Source organism: Python bivittatus, unplaced genomic scaffold (genome assembly GCF_059951505.1).
Source record: "Python bivittatus isolate LINGU-HERP-01145 unplaced genomic scaffold, Pbiv_v1 ctg000610_np1212, whole genome shotgun sequence".
Taxonomy (NCBI): domain Eukaryota; kingdom Metazoa; phylum Chordata; class Lepidosauria; order Squamata; family Pythonidae; genus Python; species Python bivittatus.
Genome location: NW_028277088.1, coordinates 34075278 through 34095649, shown reverse-complemented (window position 1 = coordinate 34095649; position 20372 = coordinate 34075278). Strand labels below are relative to the sequence as shown.

The 20372-nt window shown below is 35.1% G+C and overlaps 2 protein-coding genes across 4 annotated transcripts in view; one reads left to right on the top strand and one right to left on the bottom strand.

The window, feature by feature from the left end:
- The window catches only part of ANKRD28 (ankyrin repeat domain 28), a 105301-nt gene extending 89523 nt beyond the window's left edge, over nt 1–15778 (top strand). For both annotated transcript variants that reach the window (XM_088150751.1, XM_007429263.4), the window contains exons 15-28: nt 664–775; nt 1472–1498; nt 2069–2143; nt 2286–2487; nt 4448–4535; nt 5936–6053; nt 7420–7639; nt 8082–8169; nt 8264–8347; nt 9216–9361; nt 11975–12057; nt 12742–12824; nt 13525–13616; nt 14701–15778. In XM_088150751.1, coding sequence (XP_088006877.1) covers nt 664–775; nt 1472–1498; nt 2069–2143; nt 2286–2487; nt 4448–4535; nt 5936–6053; nt 7420–7639; nt 8082–8169; nt 8264–8347; nt 9216–9361; nt 11975–12057; nt 12742–12824; nt 13525–13616; nt 14701–14987 — 1705 coding nt within the window. In that variant the 3' untranslated portion in view covers nt 14988–15778. The remainder of the gene's footprint in view (nt 1–663; nt 776–1471; nt 1499–2068; nt 2144–2285; nt 2488–4447; nt 4536–5935; nt 6054–7419; nt 7640–8081; nt 8170–8263; nt 8348–9215; nt 9362–11974; nt 12058–12741; nt 12825–13524; nt 13617–14700) is intronic.
- Nucleotides 1–20372, bottom strand: part of PLEKHA8 (pleckstrin homology domain containing A8) — a 158263-nt gene that overhangs the window by 4440 nt on the left and 133451 nt on the right. The gene's annotated exons all lie outside the window — the stretch shown is intronic.

The following is a 20372-nucleotide window of genomic DNA, read 5'->3' as shown; positions in this document are numbered from 1 at the left end:
CAGGAACAAATAATTTGCAATTAAAAATGTAACATAGAATATAGTTATGTAGACGGCTATATGGCATGTTGATATTGTTATTACAGTGTCTCCCCTGCTGCATGGACCATCCTTGCTGGAGTTCTGTGAATCACAATTGACTGGTAGTCTACTGATTGCTGAATTCTCTTTTAGTTAGAGAATTCTTTGTGAAAAGGATCTGTACAAATTGTAATGTAACATGTGTCCTTATTTTCATATAAAATCTATTGCTGATAATTGTAAAAGGAAACTAGATCAGTGTTTTTCAAAGTTGGCAACTTTAAGATGTGTGGACTTCAGCTCCCCAGAATTCCCCAGCCAGCATTCTGGAAGTTGAAGTCCACATAATTTAAAGTTGCTAACTTTGAAAAACACTGGATTAGATCTTTTAGAATGTAGGGAGCATAGTAATACATACAAGAAAGCAAGCTTCAGCATATCACCCCTTCAGAGATCCAGAAACCCTGTGAGAAAATACTATTCTAGTTGGAACTAGATCAGGATCCCCAGCAGTACAAGTCTTTGCCATATTTGACAACATAATCATTTGGGTATGGGAGAAGATTCAAAAGTGACTATTTCACGTTAGGCTGCTCCTTTCCCATTGAATAAATATGTTAAAATTCTATTTATTTTGTTTAGGTGCCTGAAATACCTACTTCGAAATGATGCAAACCCAGGGATTCGAGACAAGCATGGTTACAATGCAGTTCATTATGCTGCTGCTTATGGACATCGTTTATGCCTTGAATTGGTAGGACAAATAAATGTGAATTATGTTTAGAAATAAGTAGTGAAAACTCTGTTTTAGAAGTAAAATTTGGTAAACTATTTTTAAAAATGCAGAAGAAAAATTAGGATAATTAAACTAATAAAAAGAATAGAGGCTTACTACTGAGTTTTGAAAAGTTCAACCCAAATTGGAAAGCTTTACTATGCATATGGATTCCAGGTCATTTTACTGTATCAGAAGCTTTTGAACCTTCTGTGCTATTTCCTTGGAACCACATAACCCTTATTTGAACCCTAAGCAGCATGAAGCCTGGTTTAATTACAGTCATATTTTAATGTTTCCTTTCAAGATAAGAGATTATATTAAAGATTTGATGAAATGAGTAAACAATATCTGTAAAGTATATTATTGTATATGTGGCTATTTTCATAAACATTTTAAGTTAGAATCTGCATGCTTTTTAAAAAGAAAAATACAGTTATGGTTATACCCCAGCTGCATTATAGATCTACTTGCTTTCTAATGGGTGCTTCAAAAATTACCCTAACTTTGAGGATGGGTCATAACTACAATTTGTCCAGTGCTATTGTAACTTCAAACAGTCGCTGAATGAATGGTTGTTAAGCGAGGACTTCCTGTATATTTGTTAGAATAACTTAAATGTTTGAATGTTAACATTTAAGAATTAACCAGTATTTAAAATTGGTTTCATTACAGATTGCCAGTGAAACACCTTTAGATGTTGTAAGTACAACAGTCTTTGCTCTGGAAACCTTTATTACAAATATTCAGAAATCTGATATCAGAAATCTGATACAGAAATCAGAAATATTTGATTAAACAACAAAATCTATGGTTCTACTAAAAGTACTTCAGAATGCACATTCATGCAAATGTATCCGTCTGCAGCCTCTTGAAGCAGCTTTAACTTTTTCTGGCTGCTGTGGAGGGCACTTGTCGAATAGGAGGGAAATACATGGCTGCTATAAAGAGCTGCAGAGAGGTGCCATGTTTGTATTCCCATATGCACATAGCAGCTTTTTGGAACTGAATCCAGAGTGCTTAAGGTTATTATGCTCTTAATAGCTAGAAACCCCATCCATCCATCCACCCACCTACTTATCTATGTCATGTAATGTTTCCAATATACTGTCTGATGAGTATAAAAAACACCTTGGATTTTTTTTTAGCAAAGACTTTGGTATTTTAAAGACTAAGCCTTAATACTTGTCATCTATTAAGTAAGATGGAATAATAGGTGTTTATGTTAAACTGAAAACATCTGATTGCATTATCAACTGTATTTTTGTTTAGTTAATGGAAACATCAGGGACTGACATGCTGAATGATTCAGACAACAGGGCACCAATTAGTCCATTGCATTTAGCTGTAAGTACTCAGTTTATCCAATATTGAATATAGGATTATTTAAAGCCACCTCTTTTCTGGATGATTTAATATTTTCAGTTCAGTAATTATTTAACCTTGCTAATATCTAAGACACAAGCAATGTCTCTCTCTCTTTTTTTAGGCCTACCATGGACATCACCAAGCTTTGGAAGTGTTAGTACAGTCTTTGTTGGATCTTGATGTCCGGAACAATAATGGAAGAACACCTTTGGATCTTGCAGCTTTTAAGGGACATGTTGAATGTGTGGATGTACTTATTAACCAGGGAGCGTCTATCTTAGTAAAAGACTATGTTATAAAGAGAACACCAATACATGCTGCTGGTAAATACATAGTTTTTATATCATAGTGGAAGAATGTTTTGCGGATGGAAGCTTCTTTCTCTGAGCAATTTTTATTCCAGCAAGTCACTGTAAGAAATGTTGTTTTAGGTATTTGTGATTGGGTATTATTTTCTACAGTTCTTTCCTTTTTTTAATTTATATAGATAACGTGTGTGTGTGTGTGATAATTGTAAGCCTGTATGCAGAAAATCTTACTTTATTGATTACATTTACAACACTATACAAATATTTTCAGTTTAGAATGTTTTAAATAAATAAATAATGATAATATATTAAAGAGCAGGCTTGCTGATTTTGCTCATATGTTTAGGGTGATAATTTTAATAATGTCTTTAGATTTTTTATGGTGATCCACCATGCCGATCTCTCCCCTCTGCTAATGAACTGACTGCTGAGGAAGGAGCACAACTATTGTAAAACAGTGTCTCCAATCCAATTTTTTGTCATTCAGTTATTAATATCAAGTAACTAAATTTAGTTCATGTAATATTTAAGTTGCCTGGAACTCCTCCCCCCATTGTACAGATCATTTTTTTGTCTGTTGGTAGTGGTGCAGCACAGATGTTGAAAAGATGTTAAAAGTTTTCCCAGCCCTCTAGTATTCTTTTAGTTGCTGTTGCTTCTATGATGTTTGGGGAAAACCTAGGGAAAATAGCCTGCATTCTCCTGATGAGTAAGTTATGTATCACTGTACAGTGCAGCATTTTTAATATTTATCAGATGGAATGTAGTGCTAAAATCATTTCTCAGTAGTGGCGAAATGATGATGATGATGATGATGATGATGATGATGATGATGATGATGTTCATAACTTAATGATGCCCTAGCTGCCATAGTCACATATTTGTGTGTGGGGGTGGGGGGAGAAATAGGGCATCTTCTATTAAATTGTTGCGTACTATTAAATTAAAAAATTAAATATCACTGCAGTGGTATTTCAGGACTGGTTCATGTTTCTAAATTCCTTCAAGTGATCTCCTGTGTAAGTATAGGGAAAGCACAGTGCTCCCAGCTTGAAGCATTATTTAAAATTTGTGTTTTCAAGGTGGCAGTCTCAAAATAATTAAAATGTCAAAGGGAAAACCATTTAAATCTTCATTGCATTCTGTGCTGGTAAAGGTTTAAACTTTTGCCTGATTATGAAAATCAGGCAAAAGTTGTAAACCTTTTACAACCCATTATATTATTCCCTTTTGGAGTAAGCAATGTTATGTGAAACGCAGAAAAGAAGTAAGAAATAGCAAGCCAAAGAAATGAAGGCATGAGGTAAGAATTTCTGTATGAAACCTTGCCGCTAAAATGAGCTGTAAATTAGTGAGTTAGTAGTCCTTTTCTTTAATTGTGGTTATTAATAATTACAGATCCCAATCATGCCTAAGTGAACCTTTGTATTATACCATATTTCACTTGGTATAAGTGAAATACATGATCTCAGGGGAGCCTCATTCTAGAGTGCTGGCACTGTGACACAGTAGGCACGCTTCCTGGGTCCCTATAGATGGCACTATTTAACCAAGGGACCCTGGAGAATGCCAACTTGGTCAGCTTGTACTGGCAGAAACCATAGGAGATATGCAGTCCCTCAAATAACTTGGCCGTATGCCATGTAGGGCTTTGTAGGTGATAACATCTTGAATTACATCTGGAAGCATACTGACAGCCAGAGCACATTGGTTGAGCAGATTTGAGGTGATCCCTTAATTTCAGTTAGTAGGCTCTGAACTTTTTCATAAAACAAGTTATGTATCAATATGATAGCTATTACATCTTGAATATTTTTTAGATAAATCAAGGGTTTGTGTGGCTATATAATTTTTTAAAGATATTCAACTTGTTACAAAATTGCTAGCAGGTTATGAAAAGTAGATGTAACTCTTTAAAACAAAATTGTTCTTGGTGCTTATGATTACTGTTTTATTTGTTGATGGTATTTTGCAGCTACAAATGGTCATTCAGAATGCTTGCGGTTGTTAATTGGAAATGCAGAACCACAGAATGCTGTGGACATTCAAGATGGAAATGGACAGTAAGTTTCAAATATTTGTATCTAAAGTGAGACAGGTGTTGCACAGTGGGATTATTCATTGTAAATAACTATGTTGTGTAGCTATAAGGTGTATCATAGCCTTTCTTTATGTATTTATTAATATGAGTTTGTTATATCAAATATTATATAAAATTAATATGAATATATTAAATGTTATATATTATTATATAAATGTAGAATAACATTATAAAATATAATTATTATTGTGTTTGTATATTGCCTTTTGTGGGAGAGTTTGAGGTGGCATCAATGAGACTTTCCCTTAATTTTATCCTCATAACAACTATTAAAAGGAGGCATGATTGGCTTAAAGTAATCAAGGATGTTCCATGGTCAATACAGAAAGTGACTAATGCATGTGTGACTTTGTGAAGGGACTCCTGTCCAGGAAAAGCCACAATTGGTGAAAGATGAATCTGTATAAAGGCCCTTCTGGCCATAGCTACCTCTTATACAGAGTAAGGAAGATAACCTTGATGGAATTAAGGAGATACAGGGTCAGACATTTACGAGGTAACAGGGCAAGACAGTGCCTCAGTCAGCTTGCATGGACTTGCCTAGTTGGAGTATAACTCTCAGCGATCTGAGTAACCAACAGGCAATAAAGCAACGTCCCTACACTGTTCTGTCTACAGCATTCAGCAACTGCAAGATATGGTAGACTATAGTAGGCTACCTAGCCTAGCATTTCCATTCACCCTATGTACATTCAACAGTCTCTTGCTAGACCCTCACATTCTCAGGGCCAACAGCTGCCATGTACAAATCTCCATATTCAATCTCCAACCTCCAGTGTAGGGCAGAGGTCCAGACCATCTGGCAAGCAATCCAGTGGTTGTAACAAAAACATCACAGAAAATGGTATTTATTGTTTAGGAATTTATTTTAAAGACTATATACACTAGAGGAACGTGGATCCAAAGGCTCTATATTAGAGAACATTGCAAATAAAAATGGGTATTTTACAGTTCCAGAATACCCTCCTATTACTGAAGATAATATGATGAACAGGATGTATAGTGACTTGCAGACCCTAGTTCTTTTTCATGCTACTTTTTTTTGGAGGGGGAATAGAAAAAAAGCTTGACTCCTAGTGATCTCATGGACATGTTCATGTACTATTCTGGTAACCATATAGAAGTGGATTGATGTTACTTTTTCTGGGATGGTTTTGGAGCTTCCTGGTCTATAACTCTGGTATTCTGCAGTGCTCTCCCATCCAAGTAGTAAAAGCAGAAGGCCTTTTGAGAAAGGTGTGACTTCTGTCCTTTAAATGTGAAGTACATTTGCTGTTGGTGGTCTAACAACATTTAGGCGGGTTATGAGCTTGTTAATGTAGAATATCTGTGCTGTTCCATTATATCATCTTTGTCTTTCAGGACTCCTTTGATGTTGTCTGTTCTTAACGGGCACACAGATTGTGTCTATTCCCTGCTTAACAAAGGAGCAAATGTAGATGCCAAAGATAAATGGGGAAGAACAGCATTACACAGAGGGGTAAGAGAGACAACAGGTGTGTCCTCCTACCCCCACCCTGCTCTTTGCTTCAATAGGTAGCATTGCTGCAGTTCCAACTAAGGTAACAGAAATATTACGTTGGATCCAGACTAAGCTGGTCCCATTAAAATCATGACTTATAAATGCAGTTGATTGTAGTAAAAATGTATTGCAACTAACTTAGTCTAAATCCAGTTTACTGTATTTATTTACATTATTCATAGTGAATGTATAAATCTTATATTTTTCATTCCTACAATTAAAAAAATAATGTAATTCACATTACCCCTGAAGTGTCCCTTCCTAAGCTTTTTCTTCTGTATCTCCAATGTATTATATCATTCTTCAGAAATATTCCATCAGTATCCAACTTCATATTTTCATAACAATTGATACAACAGAATATATTTTCTCTGGCTTCTCTTTTTTCAGGCTCTCTTTGCTATCAGCTATCAGGGATTTAAGTGCAGTAATAGGTAGCTTAGTTTTTAGGGGGCTACTGATAAGATAAGAATAGATCCAGAGGGTTTTCATTCTAGAGCAGGCATCCCAAAACATGCAGAAAATTGTTCTTAAAACTGTTTGCATCTGTGAGATAGAACAGATCACCAAATATGTTTTGTTTTTTATTTCACAATCTCACCATTCATAGAATTAATAATTTATAACATAAGAATGTTACCCAAAGCTTCTTTATTTTCTTTAAATCTAAACTGTTTGGTATCCCTAGGCTGGAAAAAGAACTAAAGCAATACATGAAAATGTATTTTCAAGAAACAGAACTTACATTTAATAAAATGATACCCTTAGCAAACTATAATTAGGCAAGAACCTGAATATTTAAGGATATATTACTAAGGCACTTGGTTGGAAGCAATTCCATGCCTTGAATGTCAGGGTTCCAGATCTTAACTCTTTGCAATGTGCTGATGACAGAAAATTTGTTCAAAGCAAAAGTATTTCTAGAGTTGGAGAACTTGGAGAGAGTTGGAGCTAGGAGAAAAATTCAAACCAACTAGTTTATAGTTGTGATTTGACTTGATTGTACATTGTCTAATTGCTTTAGTGTAATAAGGAAAGTCAGCCTGAATATAATCATTTAGATTTTGGCTTGGATGGGCATGGACATCTCATTTGGTTAAAGGCATGGTCCAGCAAGACAAATTAAGGAGCAGGGTTAGTCACAAGACCCCATCTGCCTTTTTATATCCACAGCTGTCTAACTTTGCTCCTTTATTGATATAAAAGCTAATAGGCAACTGTAGTGAAGTAGCTGAAAGCTAGTTGGAGAGAGCAGCTTTTTTATTTTCTCATGTCTGCAAGTGCCTATATGCATAATGCACATTTTATGTTAATTTTTTCCCAGGCAGTTACTGGGCATGAGGAGTGTGTAGAAGCACTGCTTCAGCATGGGGCAAAATCCACAATACGAGACTGCAGAGGACGAACACCCATACATTTATCTGCTGCCTGTGGACATATTGGGGTATTAGGAGCACTCTTACAGTCAGTGGCATCTGGGGATGTGATACCTGCTTTGACAGACAATCATGGATATACATCATTGCACTGGGCATGTTACAATGGTAAGAAAAGAACTATTGTTTTTGAGGGAGAATGGCAGAAAAGAAATGAAATCTTAAAATACAACAGGAATATCAAAGGATTCTTGTCAAAAGCATTTGTATGTCTCCAGGCTCCTGCTATGTTGATATGTATATATGAAATCTCCTTAAAATATTTTAAATTGATTGGTCACAGAACATATATTCAATGAATATATAAAGAAACAACCAATTGCCATGGTTAAACAGATTTTTAAGTATATATAAGAAAAAAACTAAAGGGATATCAAAAGCTACACATGTACAACCCCACTCCATCTTGATTTCACCCCATAATTATTGCTGTTGACCATCTCAATATATATATAACATTACAGTGGGTTATATGTATATATGCTCCTTAGTAATAAAAAATTCTGAATTGCATTGTTGTGTTTACTCTCTGACATTTAAAAACTTTTAGGTCATGACAGTTGTGTGGAACTTCTTTTGGAGCAGGAAGTTTTCCAGAAAATGGAAGGAAATTCTTTCAGTCCATTGCATTGTGCAGTGTAAGCAATTTCTATGTGACCCCAAAATACTTCATTATATCTTTTAACAAACTTAGTTGTTGTAGAACTAATTCCTTTTAAAATTCTTTGATAGGATAAATGATAATGAGGGTGCTGCTGAAATGCTAATTGATACACTGGGATCTGGAATTGTAAATTCTACAGATGCAAAGGCAAGGTAAAGTTGGAAATACTGTACTGAAGAAAAATTCTAAATATTTTAAAATACTTAATTCTGATATTCTTTGTATCTTAAAACTAATATTAGTATAAATAAAATGAAACCATAGCAAAAGAGATATAATTGTGGTTCTAATGTATAACAAAGATTGCTCTTTGCCTTGAGTTTCAGTAACCAGAAAAGGAACTGCTTCTAGCTAAAAAAATTCCAAACTTCAGATTCTGTCAGTAAAAACTGTATGATTTGCATCCAGAAGACAACAGATGTGATAGGCTTAGAAAAATCCCAGTGTTTCTAGAGGTACAAAAATAAAGAAGTGCTGAAAGTAAAATACCATTGTGATTGCCTCAATGAGGGGCAGGAGCAAGAGAAAAAGCTGAAGAAAAGAAAAAAGTATCTTAGAAGAGGATATGTTCTGGATCCTTCCATTTTAGACAACTATTAGCCAGTTTCCAGTCTTCACTTTGCTGGGAAGTTGTAGAGAAGGTGCAGTTAGGGTCTTGGAAGAAATGGATTATCTGTGCCTGTTTCAGTCAGGCCTCAGACCAGGATGTTGTACAGAGAACACATTGGTTGTGCTTGTTAATGACTTGTGAGAGAACCAGGATGAGGGTGGTGCATTCATCCTCGTGCTTCTTGATCTCTCAATAACTTTCAGTACCATCAATTACGGTATCTTTCTGGATCAACATTTTGTAATTGGCTCAGTTTTTCCTTGTCTTTATGTTCTTTCAGATCCAAATTAAACTTTTAAGTATTTTTAAAGGTTTGTTAATATAGGCTCTCCTTCTGTATAAAATCATGGCTATATTAGGGCTGCATCCATTGTTGGTACTATCAAACATGTGTTTTTTTCCCTTCTTAGAACTCCCCTCCATGCAGCAGCCTTTACAGACCATGTAGAGTGCTTACAGCTTCTGCTAAGCCATAATGCACAAGTAAACTCTATAGATTCTTCTGGGAAGACACCTCTAATGATGGCTGCAGAAAATGGGCAAACAAATACAGTTGGTAAGGTGAAAACTATTTTTATTCTTATTACTGTTAACCAATAAATATACTATTGGAAAAACAGCATTAGGATCAAAAGTTTTGAATAAAAAGAACCTAAGAGACCACAGAAATTCAAACAAACAATATTCTCTGTTTTCTTAATAAATGAATTGGATTTATAGCTATAAAATATAGATGTTTGTATAAGCATAGCATTCCTTGAAGTAGGGTTACCAAATCTGGGCAGCAAAACTCTTGAAGAGCTTGTAGATGGCAGCAAAGAGATATAGGCAATTCTGACTCTTTACTACCATCTAATGGCCATCTGCATTGTTGCTGCCCAGATCTAGTAGACCTACTTAGAATCACTGAGTTGTGAAGTTGGAAGTGACCCCAGGATTATTTAGTTCAATCATTTGCAGTGTGCAGCTAAAGCAGTTAAACTCTGCTCAGGAGTTGGCTGCCCAGCCTCCACTTAAAACCTCCAAAGGTGAAGAAACCATAGATCTTTCCATCAGCAAATCTTTCCTTACAGTGGTGCTTAAAGGTTTGTGAGTCCTTTTGAATTTTCAATAATTCTGCATAAATATGACCCAAAAATGATATGATACACAAATATGTTTAATCAGGTGTAAGTGTGGGAGGTCATGTCTTATTTAAAGAACAGAATTCTGGGTATTCACTATCAAAGTCTGATCTTCACAACACAGGTATGTGGAAGTGTGGCTCAAACAAAGATTTCTGAGAACCTGTGAAAAACAGTTGTTGAAGCTCACCGGGCTGGAAAGGGTTACAAAACTATTTCCAAAGATTTTGGACTGCACCAGACAACCGTCAGGCAGATCATGTACAAATGAAGGCAGTTCAACACCATTGTTAACCCTCCCCAGGAGTGGTTGACCAACCAAGATCACATCAAGAGCAAGGCGTGTAATACTCTAAGTGGTCTCAAAGAAGCCCAGGGTAACATCTAAGAAACTAAAGGCTTCCCTTGCATTGGCAAATGTCAGTATTCATGAGACCGCCATCAGGAAAACACTGAACAATAATGGTGGGCATGGCAGGGTTTCAAGGAGAAAGTCACTACTCTCCAAAAACAGCATTGCTGCCCATCCACAGTTTGCAAAGAAAACTCTGGATAAGCCAGAAAGCTATTGGAAGAATGTTCTGTGGATGGATGAGACCAAAAGAGAACTTTTTGGCTTGAATGGAAAGGGTTATGTTTGGTGAAAGGCAAACACTGCATTTCAGCATAAGAACCATATCCCATCAGTGAAACATTGTGGTGGCAATTTGGTGGTAGCTTAGGCCTGCTTTGCTGCCTCTGGACCAGGATTGCTTGCCATCATTGACAAATTCTGAATTGTACTAGTAGATCTAGTAGCAGAAGTAGTAGAAATGTTGTGGAAGGACCTGAAGCGGGCAGTTCATGCGAGGAAGCCCAACATCATCTCTAAGTTGAAGCTGTTCTATAAGAAGGAATGGGCTAAAATTCCTCCAAGCCGATATATAGGACTGATCAACAGTCATCAGAAACATTTAGTTGCAGTTATTGCTACTCAAGGGGGGCACACCAGTTTCATAAAGCAAAGATACATATACTTTTGCCACACACAGATCTTTGGATAATTTTCCTCAATAAATAAATAAGTATAATGTTTTTGATTCATTTGTTTAATTGGGTTTTCTGAATTTCTTTCTCTAACTTTCTCTAGTTTTAGGACTTGTGTGGAGAACAGATCACGTTTTAGGTCATATTTATGCAAAAAATATTGAAACTTTTAAAGTATTCACAAGCTTAAGCACCAAAATCTAAGTATAGGTGGTCCTCAGTTAATGACGGTAATTGGGACCAGGAACTCTGTCACTAAGCAATATGGTGGTAAAACACAATGTCACATGACAATGCCAACTTATGATGGCAGTTCCAGTTGCAGTCATTAAGTAAATTCCACATGGTTGTTAAGCACGATGTCAAGTGATTGCCTTTGCGACCTCCTGCCAGCTTCCCCACTGACTTTGCTTGTCAGAAGCCAGCAGTGAAGGTGGCAAATAGCGATCATGTGACTGCAAGATGCTGCAACCGTCATAATCTCGAGCCAGTTGCCAAGTGCCAAATCATGATTATGTGACCGCAGAGACGCTGCAACTGCTGCAACTTTGAAGAGTGGTCGCAAGTCTCCTCATTCAGCACTGTTGTAATTTTGAATAGTCGCTGAATGATTGGTTGTTGACCATGGACTACCTGTGATTGTAATTTGTAGCCCTTATTTCTGTTCCTAGTTTCTGTGGCAATGGACAGTAGTTCCTGACTATCTTCCCTATGGCACCTTTTATGTATCTCAGTGTTGATTTCTCCCACCTTTGCAGTTTCATAATTTCACTTGCAGGATTAGACTATTATAATTTTGCCTTTCAAGAGGCACTTGAAGCACATATGAATGATGAGCAATCAGCAGTAGAGAAACTTGTAAAAAAATTAATTCAGAAATCTTTCAATTTATTTATATATCAGAGTCAGGAATAATATCTGTTGATAAGAAATGAATTTTGGATTACAAATGTATACCACACATACGCTGTTGAGAAATGCATCTTTTTAGTTAATAAAATATTCTATTTTTTCCCCAGAGGTGTTGGTTAGCAGTGCTAAAGCTGATCTGACTTTGCAAGATAAGTGTAAAAACACTGCACTACATCTGGCTTGCAGCAAGGTATGTATGATTTTTTGATTTGAAGCTTCTGTGATGTATTGCTACTTCTGTTCTTGTACTGTAATTCTTGCCTCAAAAATTAAGATGCTCCAGACCAGCAGTGGCACTGCATCATTTCAACTGCAGTAGGAAGTAAATATTTCTTCTCTGCAACTATATGTGGTAAGAGTAGAAGGAATTCTTTCTGATTACTGTTTCTTGGTCATATAGTAACAAGATTATGAGGGAGGAACAGATTTTTAACAGGGATCTAGGGCTTTAATTTTTTTTTCCTGACCCATTCTATTTATATAACAGTTCTATTTCTATAAAACTTACCCATGCACTGGATTTGGCAAAAGGAAAAACAGGGTGACACCTCAATGAGAAGAAGGGAGAGACTTTTTAGAAACAGGAAATATAGCAACTAGTGTAAAGGCAAGTGAAGTATAAATACTTCCATGTAGAATATTCAGAAATCTTCAGCTAGCTGTGAACACGGTTTAGTAGACTATCTAATGGACCACATTATTTCTTATTTGTCAATAAAACTCCATCTTTAAATTACAACTATCCTTTCCTTGTGTGTCTAAATGTATTTGTTATGGATCGTTTCAAGACTAGAAGCTGGAATTTGCCAAGCCTTGAATAAATATTTTTTGAAGAGAAATAATATACCAATCCTTCCTTTTCTCCTTTCTTTAGGGTCATGAAACTAGTGCCTTGTTAATACTAGAGAAGATTACAGATAGAAATCTCATCAATGCCACCAACACAGCATTGCAGACGTAAGAAAAGACTATATAGCAGAGTCACAATACTACACCATATTTTTGTATTGAAATATTAACCTTGGTTCATGTGCTCTCTGTCTCATAGCTGAGACCAGAAGATTCTACCTTTCTTTTGGATTAATCATAATTTTGTGTCATCTAAGCCATAAATGAGTTAATATTAACTATTGTTTGTAAAGAGACTAATAATCTATGGATTTAAGTTTTTTTTTTCAGTGTCATTAAACCTGAGCAGTTTGTGTAGTACAAATAATGATAACAAGCAATGATTAATCATAAACATTTAGATACAAGGAGCCTGAGATCCAAAGATCTGTCTAATTTAATGCAATATAGAATCACTATTTACATCTTCTCACTATTTAATTCTATAGATATGTAACAAGCTGTTTACATATCTGGTTCATGTATATTTTTATTTATTATTTATTTGCTACAAATGCTTTTATGCTTCAATCATACAGTCATTTTTAGATAATTTATTCTAATTGAAAATTGTTCAAATACTTTAGATTTTTTTTCTTACTCTAGAAATCTTGGGATTTCTTTTTATTACATTTTGCATCCAAATTTCTAGTGCTAAGGATTAAAAATATATATATATTAGCTGTAAAATATTTTGCAGATTGAACCTTGTGTATATTGTTGTTGTTTTTTCTATAATGTTTTCATACTTTGTGGGTTTTTTCTACAGGCCTTTACATGTTGCTGCACGAAATGGATTAACAGTTGTAGTTCAAGAACTTCTGGGGAAAGGAGCAAGTGTACTTGCAGTAGATGAAAATGGTAAATGGATGAAAACAGGGTGAATTCTAATCTAATCATAGCAAGCCAAATGCCCCTTAGAGGTCTACTTTGAGGCACACTGTTTTTAAATGTGGAGGCTTGATTTAGTCATTATGACAATTGAGATTCAACCATGAATTTAATGGCTCCTTTGATGGTTGCTGTAAAGTGGGTGTAGAAAATATACTGCAAATCTTTTCTTTAATATTTATAGTTATACAGATGATGTTCCTTTAAAAAGATGCTGAACAAGTCCATGCCAACCTATAGACATTTTCCCATTGCTTTAACAATAATACATGGAGATCTACAAATAAATCTTAACAAGTATGTGTTCCTCAAAGCTGGGTGTGGGGGAATTGGCATTTGAGAAGGTTGCTTATCAGCATCCCATTACAAGTGCACCCTGTGTTATTTATTTTGGAATTTGATCTGGAGAAATATATTACAATTGACCTGATAAAAATTGGTGGGTGGACTAAATACTCGTACAACCTACAGATTTTTTTTCCTGTCTCCCTCTCCCTACATTTGTTTTAGAGGCAAACAACATGATATCCTGTAAAGCAAGAGCAGGCAAATATTAGATGTCTAGAGGGATGTTTTATGGCTCACAAGATATATACTTTTAGCATTTCACAAAATGTCATGAAATTGTATCACCAGTTTTCAGTAGAATTGGCTCTAGTGGCCACCAATAAGGTGTTCAGGCTATTATATTATCTATTGGGCTATTATATTATCTTTTATTTAGTGGATTTAATTCTTTAGCTATTAACCAAATTGTCAAAGAAAGAATTGTTCCTAGTAACATGGCTTAGTTGTAACATAGACTATATATGTTCTGACATTGGCTGTTAAAAGTTCTGATTCATTTGTTTTTTACTAATTTGGGGGATATGGTGCTAATGTTTTTCAGAGGTTTGGGCTGATTATTATTTAAGTTGACCAAAATTACAATGCAGTCAGAATAATTATATATTTGTTTTTAAGCATAAAAAAGTTGCACCTTGCTTTTACATCCATTGACAGGACTGAAAAAAAATAGAAGAAAATAAAATTACCACTTTTCTTTTGACTCTAGGTTACACACCAGCTTTAGCCTGTGCTCCCAATAAAGATGTGGCTGATTGCTTAGCTCTTATTCTGGCTACAATGATGCCTGTTTCATCAAGCAGCACAATACCTTCCCTTACATTTAATGCCATTAATCATTATACCAACACTTCAAAAACAGTCACCTTTGATTCTTTACCAATTATCAGGAGTGAACATAGCTCTTACTGTAGTTTCAACAACATTGGGAGGGAAGATGGCTATCCATATACAGAAGAAGATGAACTTAATGACTCAGATTCTGAAACCTATTAAAAAGCTCCATTAGAGATCTGAAGGATGAACTCAGTTGCTGAATTTCCAGATTGTTATTGGAGAAAGCAGTCTTGCTGAATATAAAAAAGGACGGCCTGAGGAAAAGATTTTTTTTAACAAAAGTGTGGGGGTACATGAAAAATATGTGACTCCCAAGAGACTTTTAAAAGCAGGTTATGCAAAAGAAATGCTTGGAATCTATGGTGCAAAAAGTTACCTAGAATGTTATTTAATTGCAGTGTATTGGTTTCAATGAATAATCCCAATAAGGCTGTGCATCTTTGTATAAACAAATATGCGGTTATACAGCAGAATGGACAATATATTCAAATCTTACCAATAAAACTAAGATCATTTTGAAGGCAATAATTGAGTTTGGTACAGAAGGCATTGTTTGTGCAGCAAATTGCCAAAGGACCAAATAACTTAAGACTTTTTTAATTAAAGAAAACATTTTTGAGAACACTTGAATAGCTTAAATAATAATAGTCTTAACCAACCCTTAAATTACAACTAGCAATTAATCTTAGATTGGTTTTAAATGTTGATTTGTTTTTAATCATCTGATAGCCTTCCGACGCTATTAAATGTACCATAAAAATGCAGTTTTCAATTTGTCAGAGTCTTACGGTATTAAAGCTGTTACTAGCTTAATCAGGAGTTGTCAGGGTAAAATGAGTACAAAAGCAGCAATGTAGTAATCACTGCCCAGGTTTATTTTATTTACCACACATACACACACACACACACACATACACATGGGGATACACACACACACACACACACACACACACAAACACACAGAGGGTAATTCTCTGGGTAAGTCAAACTGCATCAAAAATAGAACTGCAATATCCTGATGACCCTGTTAGGCTGCCTTACAGAACACTATTTCTTACAGTTCACCCAAGGTTTTACATAATATAGCGAATGATATTTGTGCCTCTATGGTGTACATATAATTTTAAAAAATGGTTTTTAAGGCTTAGAATATGGCTGAAGAGGATATAATAAAATATTGTTTCCCTGTTACCAAAAAGGTACAATGTCGGATCTTTGGGAACATATAGAAGTGCTTCATTTTACAGTTTTTGAAATGTTGCAGATCCTTCTGTTACAGTTTAAAACTTTCCCTGTGTTTGTCTAATTTATAATAGGCTACTGTAAAAAATAAAAATGGAAGAATGGCATTTTTTCCCTCAAACTTAAGCTGGTTTGTTAAAATAGAAGTATTTACTTTATTTGGTTCTGCTTTAATTGAAAAACAACAGTATAATTATTACTTGCTTTGGTTATGTACATGCGAGAGTATCTTGCATGATGAGGTTAAACTCAATTGAATTGCTATAAACTGGTCCCTACCTTCTTTTATCCTTTTTGTATTGTGAAACTGGAAACTTTAATGCCATTGCAAAGTATCAGCTTGTTTTCTGAACATAGTGTGAAAACACAGGACAGTATTTTGATCTATTTGATAATTTTGTGGGTTTTTTGAAGAATTAATGAGCATGTACATAGAAATAGCAGTTGCTTGAATACTGTATTTACCTGCACTCTTTCAGTACATCAAGATTCCTGTGTATATTTTACAGAGTATAATAAAATCCAGATGTGAGAGTTGTATTTAATGAATAATTTATGTATCAGTATGGAATATTAAGAGTTCATTCAAGTTTATTTTATTGAAACCTCAGATTTATAAATCTTATTGTGCAATACCTTTTAGTTCTCTTGATTCTAAAGCAATAATTAGCTTAACAAGTATCTGAATAATTCAGATATTTAAATGTATATTTTAGAGGCCTCTTTATCTTTTTATTTTAACTGGAGATTCATTGGATTTAATTATTGAAAGAATCAGGTATCATTGTTATTGGGCAGTTGAAAATCCTGAAAGTCTGAGGTTTCCTTTTCTGTATCACTTTATATAATGTCTAAGATGGAATAGATATAAAAGTCTAGTGATGAATTAGCTGGGTATCAACATGTTCTTCATATGACTTTCTTTTTACATCAAAATTAACCTTGAAAGTATTGTTTGTTTTATGAGTGAAGCTACCAAGTTTTGGAACATTTGAAGTGATAATGAACAATGAGGCATTTAGTTACTTTTTTTACTCAGTAGTGAAATCAGTTGATTTCTCTTGTATTTTTCTCAGGTTCTTTCATTTGTTCATTTAGGCAGGTGAATGAAAGCACAGTAAAACAGAAAAGTCATGTTTATCCTATTTGAATAATATCCATCAAAGGAATCCCCAGATAGCCTCCACTGATCGATATATCAGCAATTAGCAACAAAATAAAATATATGTTAGCCAATTTTAAAAAGATAGAGTTCTATTCAGATCCTTATATACTACCCAGAGTGGCTAAAATCTGTTAAAACTGATAAATAATTTATTCCTTATTTCTTCATTTAGATCTTCAATAAAAAGCAAAAAAACATCGAAGAGGATACCAACTTTATATCCCAGATACTTAATTCCCCTAACTGAAATACTGTGAAGGCCCTTCTTCTGGCCCAACACAGTTAGGACGTAGTACCTTCTTGTTAGCTTTTGGAGTCAGGTACAAAGGAGGTAGACCCAAGATATCATGGCTCCCAAATGCTTTGATAATTTAGAAGGTTATATCCAACACACAATGCAGACATAAAATCATTCTGGAACCAGTGAAACTAAGAGAAGAGTAATGAATGCAGTATTTGCATAGGATAAAAAGAATCACCATATTCCAAAATTAATACCAGTCCTGCTGTTTCACCATATGTTAATACAAAAGTAAAAAAGAGACACTATTTTGCATTATTTTCACATCAATCTGTATGAAACAATTCAAAACAATCATGTCATATGAGATATAGTTCTTCATATTGGGGATGAACAAGTCTTAGGCCTGAAGTCCTAGGCAAATCTTCCCCCAAACTCAACCTTTTCATCTGAAATACAAATACACTGTTACTCTTTGGCCACTACATCAACAGCTTATAGTCCAGCTTATATCACAAGTTGCCAATAATGCATTGTTTTTAGTTTCAGTTCTAGGGGATCAACTCAAGTCAGTTTCCTACCTAAAGTCAGAATGTAATGTCAGAGCAAAGGGGATTGAACAGAAGATGACACAGCATTTCAGTTCAAATATGCTTATATAGTAAGAGGCCTTAAGCACTTTTCTATAATGAATTGGATATAAAATAAAAGCAGAGATTACACTCAACGCTTGATATAGTGCAATATAGTCTCCTATGAGTCAGACCTGTTCAAAAAAATGTTAAAAGTTTCTTTTAGTCCTGAGAAATCTCAGTTGTGTTTAACTTGTACACCTAGGAAATGGTGATTCTATATCCCTCCCTCTGCAAACCCCACAATCTGAGTTCTCAGAAAATAAAAGAGTTATCACTAAATATTGCAATAATTTGAGGACAGCTTTATTTGGATTTTCTATAAAAGTGAATGAACCAATTATGAGAATTCAGTAGAAGAAGGGTTGCTTTTTCGTGAGATGGGTGGTATCTAAATTTGAAAAATAAATAAATAAATAACATATAAGTCCCTAAAATTCTTGGTAGAACCTTGAATGTCTGGGTCTCTGAATGGAAATCTGAAGGGGAAGGAATGTTCAAATGTGAAGTGTCTTCAGGCTTTCCAATTTTTTCCAAAACAAAAAAATAGATTTTTTTTTATATAATACTAGCAAATTACTATGAGTTTCTTCATTTGCTCCCAACTTTTACTTGTTTTATTAGTAGTTGTATTTGCAGTGTTTTCTTTTATTTAATCCTGAGGTCTGTACATTAAGGATATCATTCAGGAGGATTGCACCAAAATTCAGTGAAGTGTTTTAAGCCATAAAACCACTGAAATCCATCTGTTTTAATATAAGAGAATTTTTCATAGTCCAATTAATCTATTTGCTTGATTACAGGTCAAGTATTAGTTCACTTTCTCCCCAGAGTTCTCTTGTGCTGCCTCATCATGATGAGAGGATATTCCTAGGAGGGATGAGTGAAGAACACTGAGAGTCGGCATGAAGATCTTCCCAGCTGCCCAGCTAAAGCAAGCGGATACTTATATTGGGCAGGAGTGATATAGGAAGATGCTGGAAGTGGATGATTACTTTAGTGACAATGGCAAGGGCATCATTTCATATTGTGCAGGAGATTGCAATGGTAAACCACTCTTGTATTTTACCAAGAAAACCACATGGAGAGACATCATGAAGTGATTGATGATATAGTGCCAGATGATGGGCCCCTCAGGTTGGATGTCACTGAACATGCTACCGAGAAAAAGCTGAGGTTCTTTTGGAATACTAATGGTGTTTATGACATGCCTAGAATAAAGCCTTCAGGATATCTAGTTGCTAATGTTGCCAAGCAGGAAAAGAAAATCCAAAGCTGCAAAGACAGAAATAAACCAGGAACATGGCATGTAAAAAGCATGAACATAGGAGAGCTCAACACAGATATAAAATGAATTGACTACATGTTGACATTTTAGGCATTAGCAAATTGAAATGGACTGGAATTGGACACGTTAAGTCAGAAGATCATATTGTTTACTACCAAGGGCCCAAATAACAAGGAATGGTCAGGAAGGATATAGCAAGAATAATATTTGGTTACAATGCAATCAGTGACTGAGTAATTTCATGGAAAACCTTTTAATATGATTATCCAAGTTTATGTTCTAACCACTGATGCAGAAGAAGAGGAAGTTGATGAGTTTATGGTCATGTTCAATTTGAAATCATCAGAACATACAAGCAAGATGTGCTCTTTAGTGTTGGAGACTGGAATACCAAACTTAGAAATATTAAAGACTAGTTTGACTAAATTTGGCCAAGGAAACCAAAATGAAGCAGGAGAATAACTTGCCAGTTTCCATCAATCCAGTGATTTCTTCATGGTTAACATTGTCTTTCAACAATCAGAACAACATCTTTGCAAAATGTGGCCAAGGACTGACTGTGCAACAGATCCCAAATGGTTCATGTGCAAGTTCCAAGTTAAGCTAAAGGGGAAGGTGAAAGCCAACACGTTTCCATGATAAGATCGTAATCATAAAGACCAAGAAACAGCAGAAAGCTAACTGGATGTCAGAATAAATGGAGGAAATTGCTTAAAAAAGGAAGAGAAGCTAAAGCCAAGAAAGACAAAGATCTCAGGAAACAAAAGACTTTCAGAGAGCTGTTAGAACAGACAAGAAGCCATATTAACAACATCTGTAAAGACAGTGAAGGTGGAAACACCCATGGAAAAAACAAGATCTCCAAAACTCAGAAGGAAGTTCCAGCTTCAGACTGGTATGCTAAGGATGCCAATTGACTGATTCCAAGAAGATCAGACAAAGAGGGAAGGAGAATACTGAAATTCTGTACAATAGA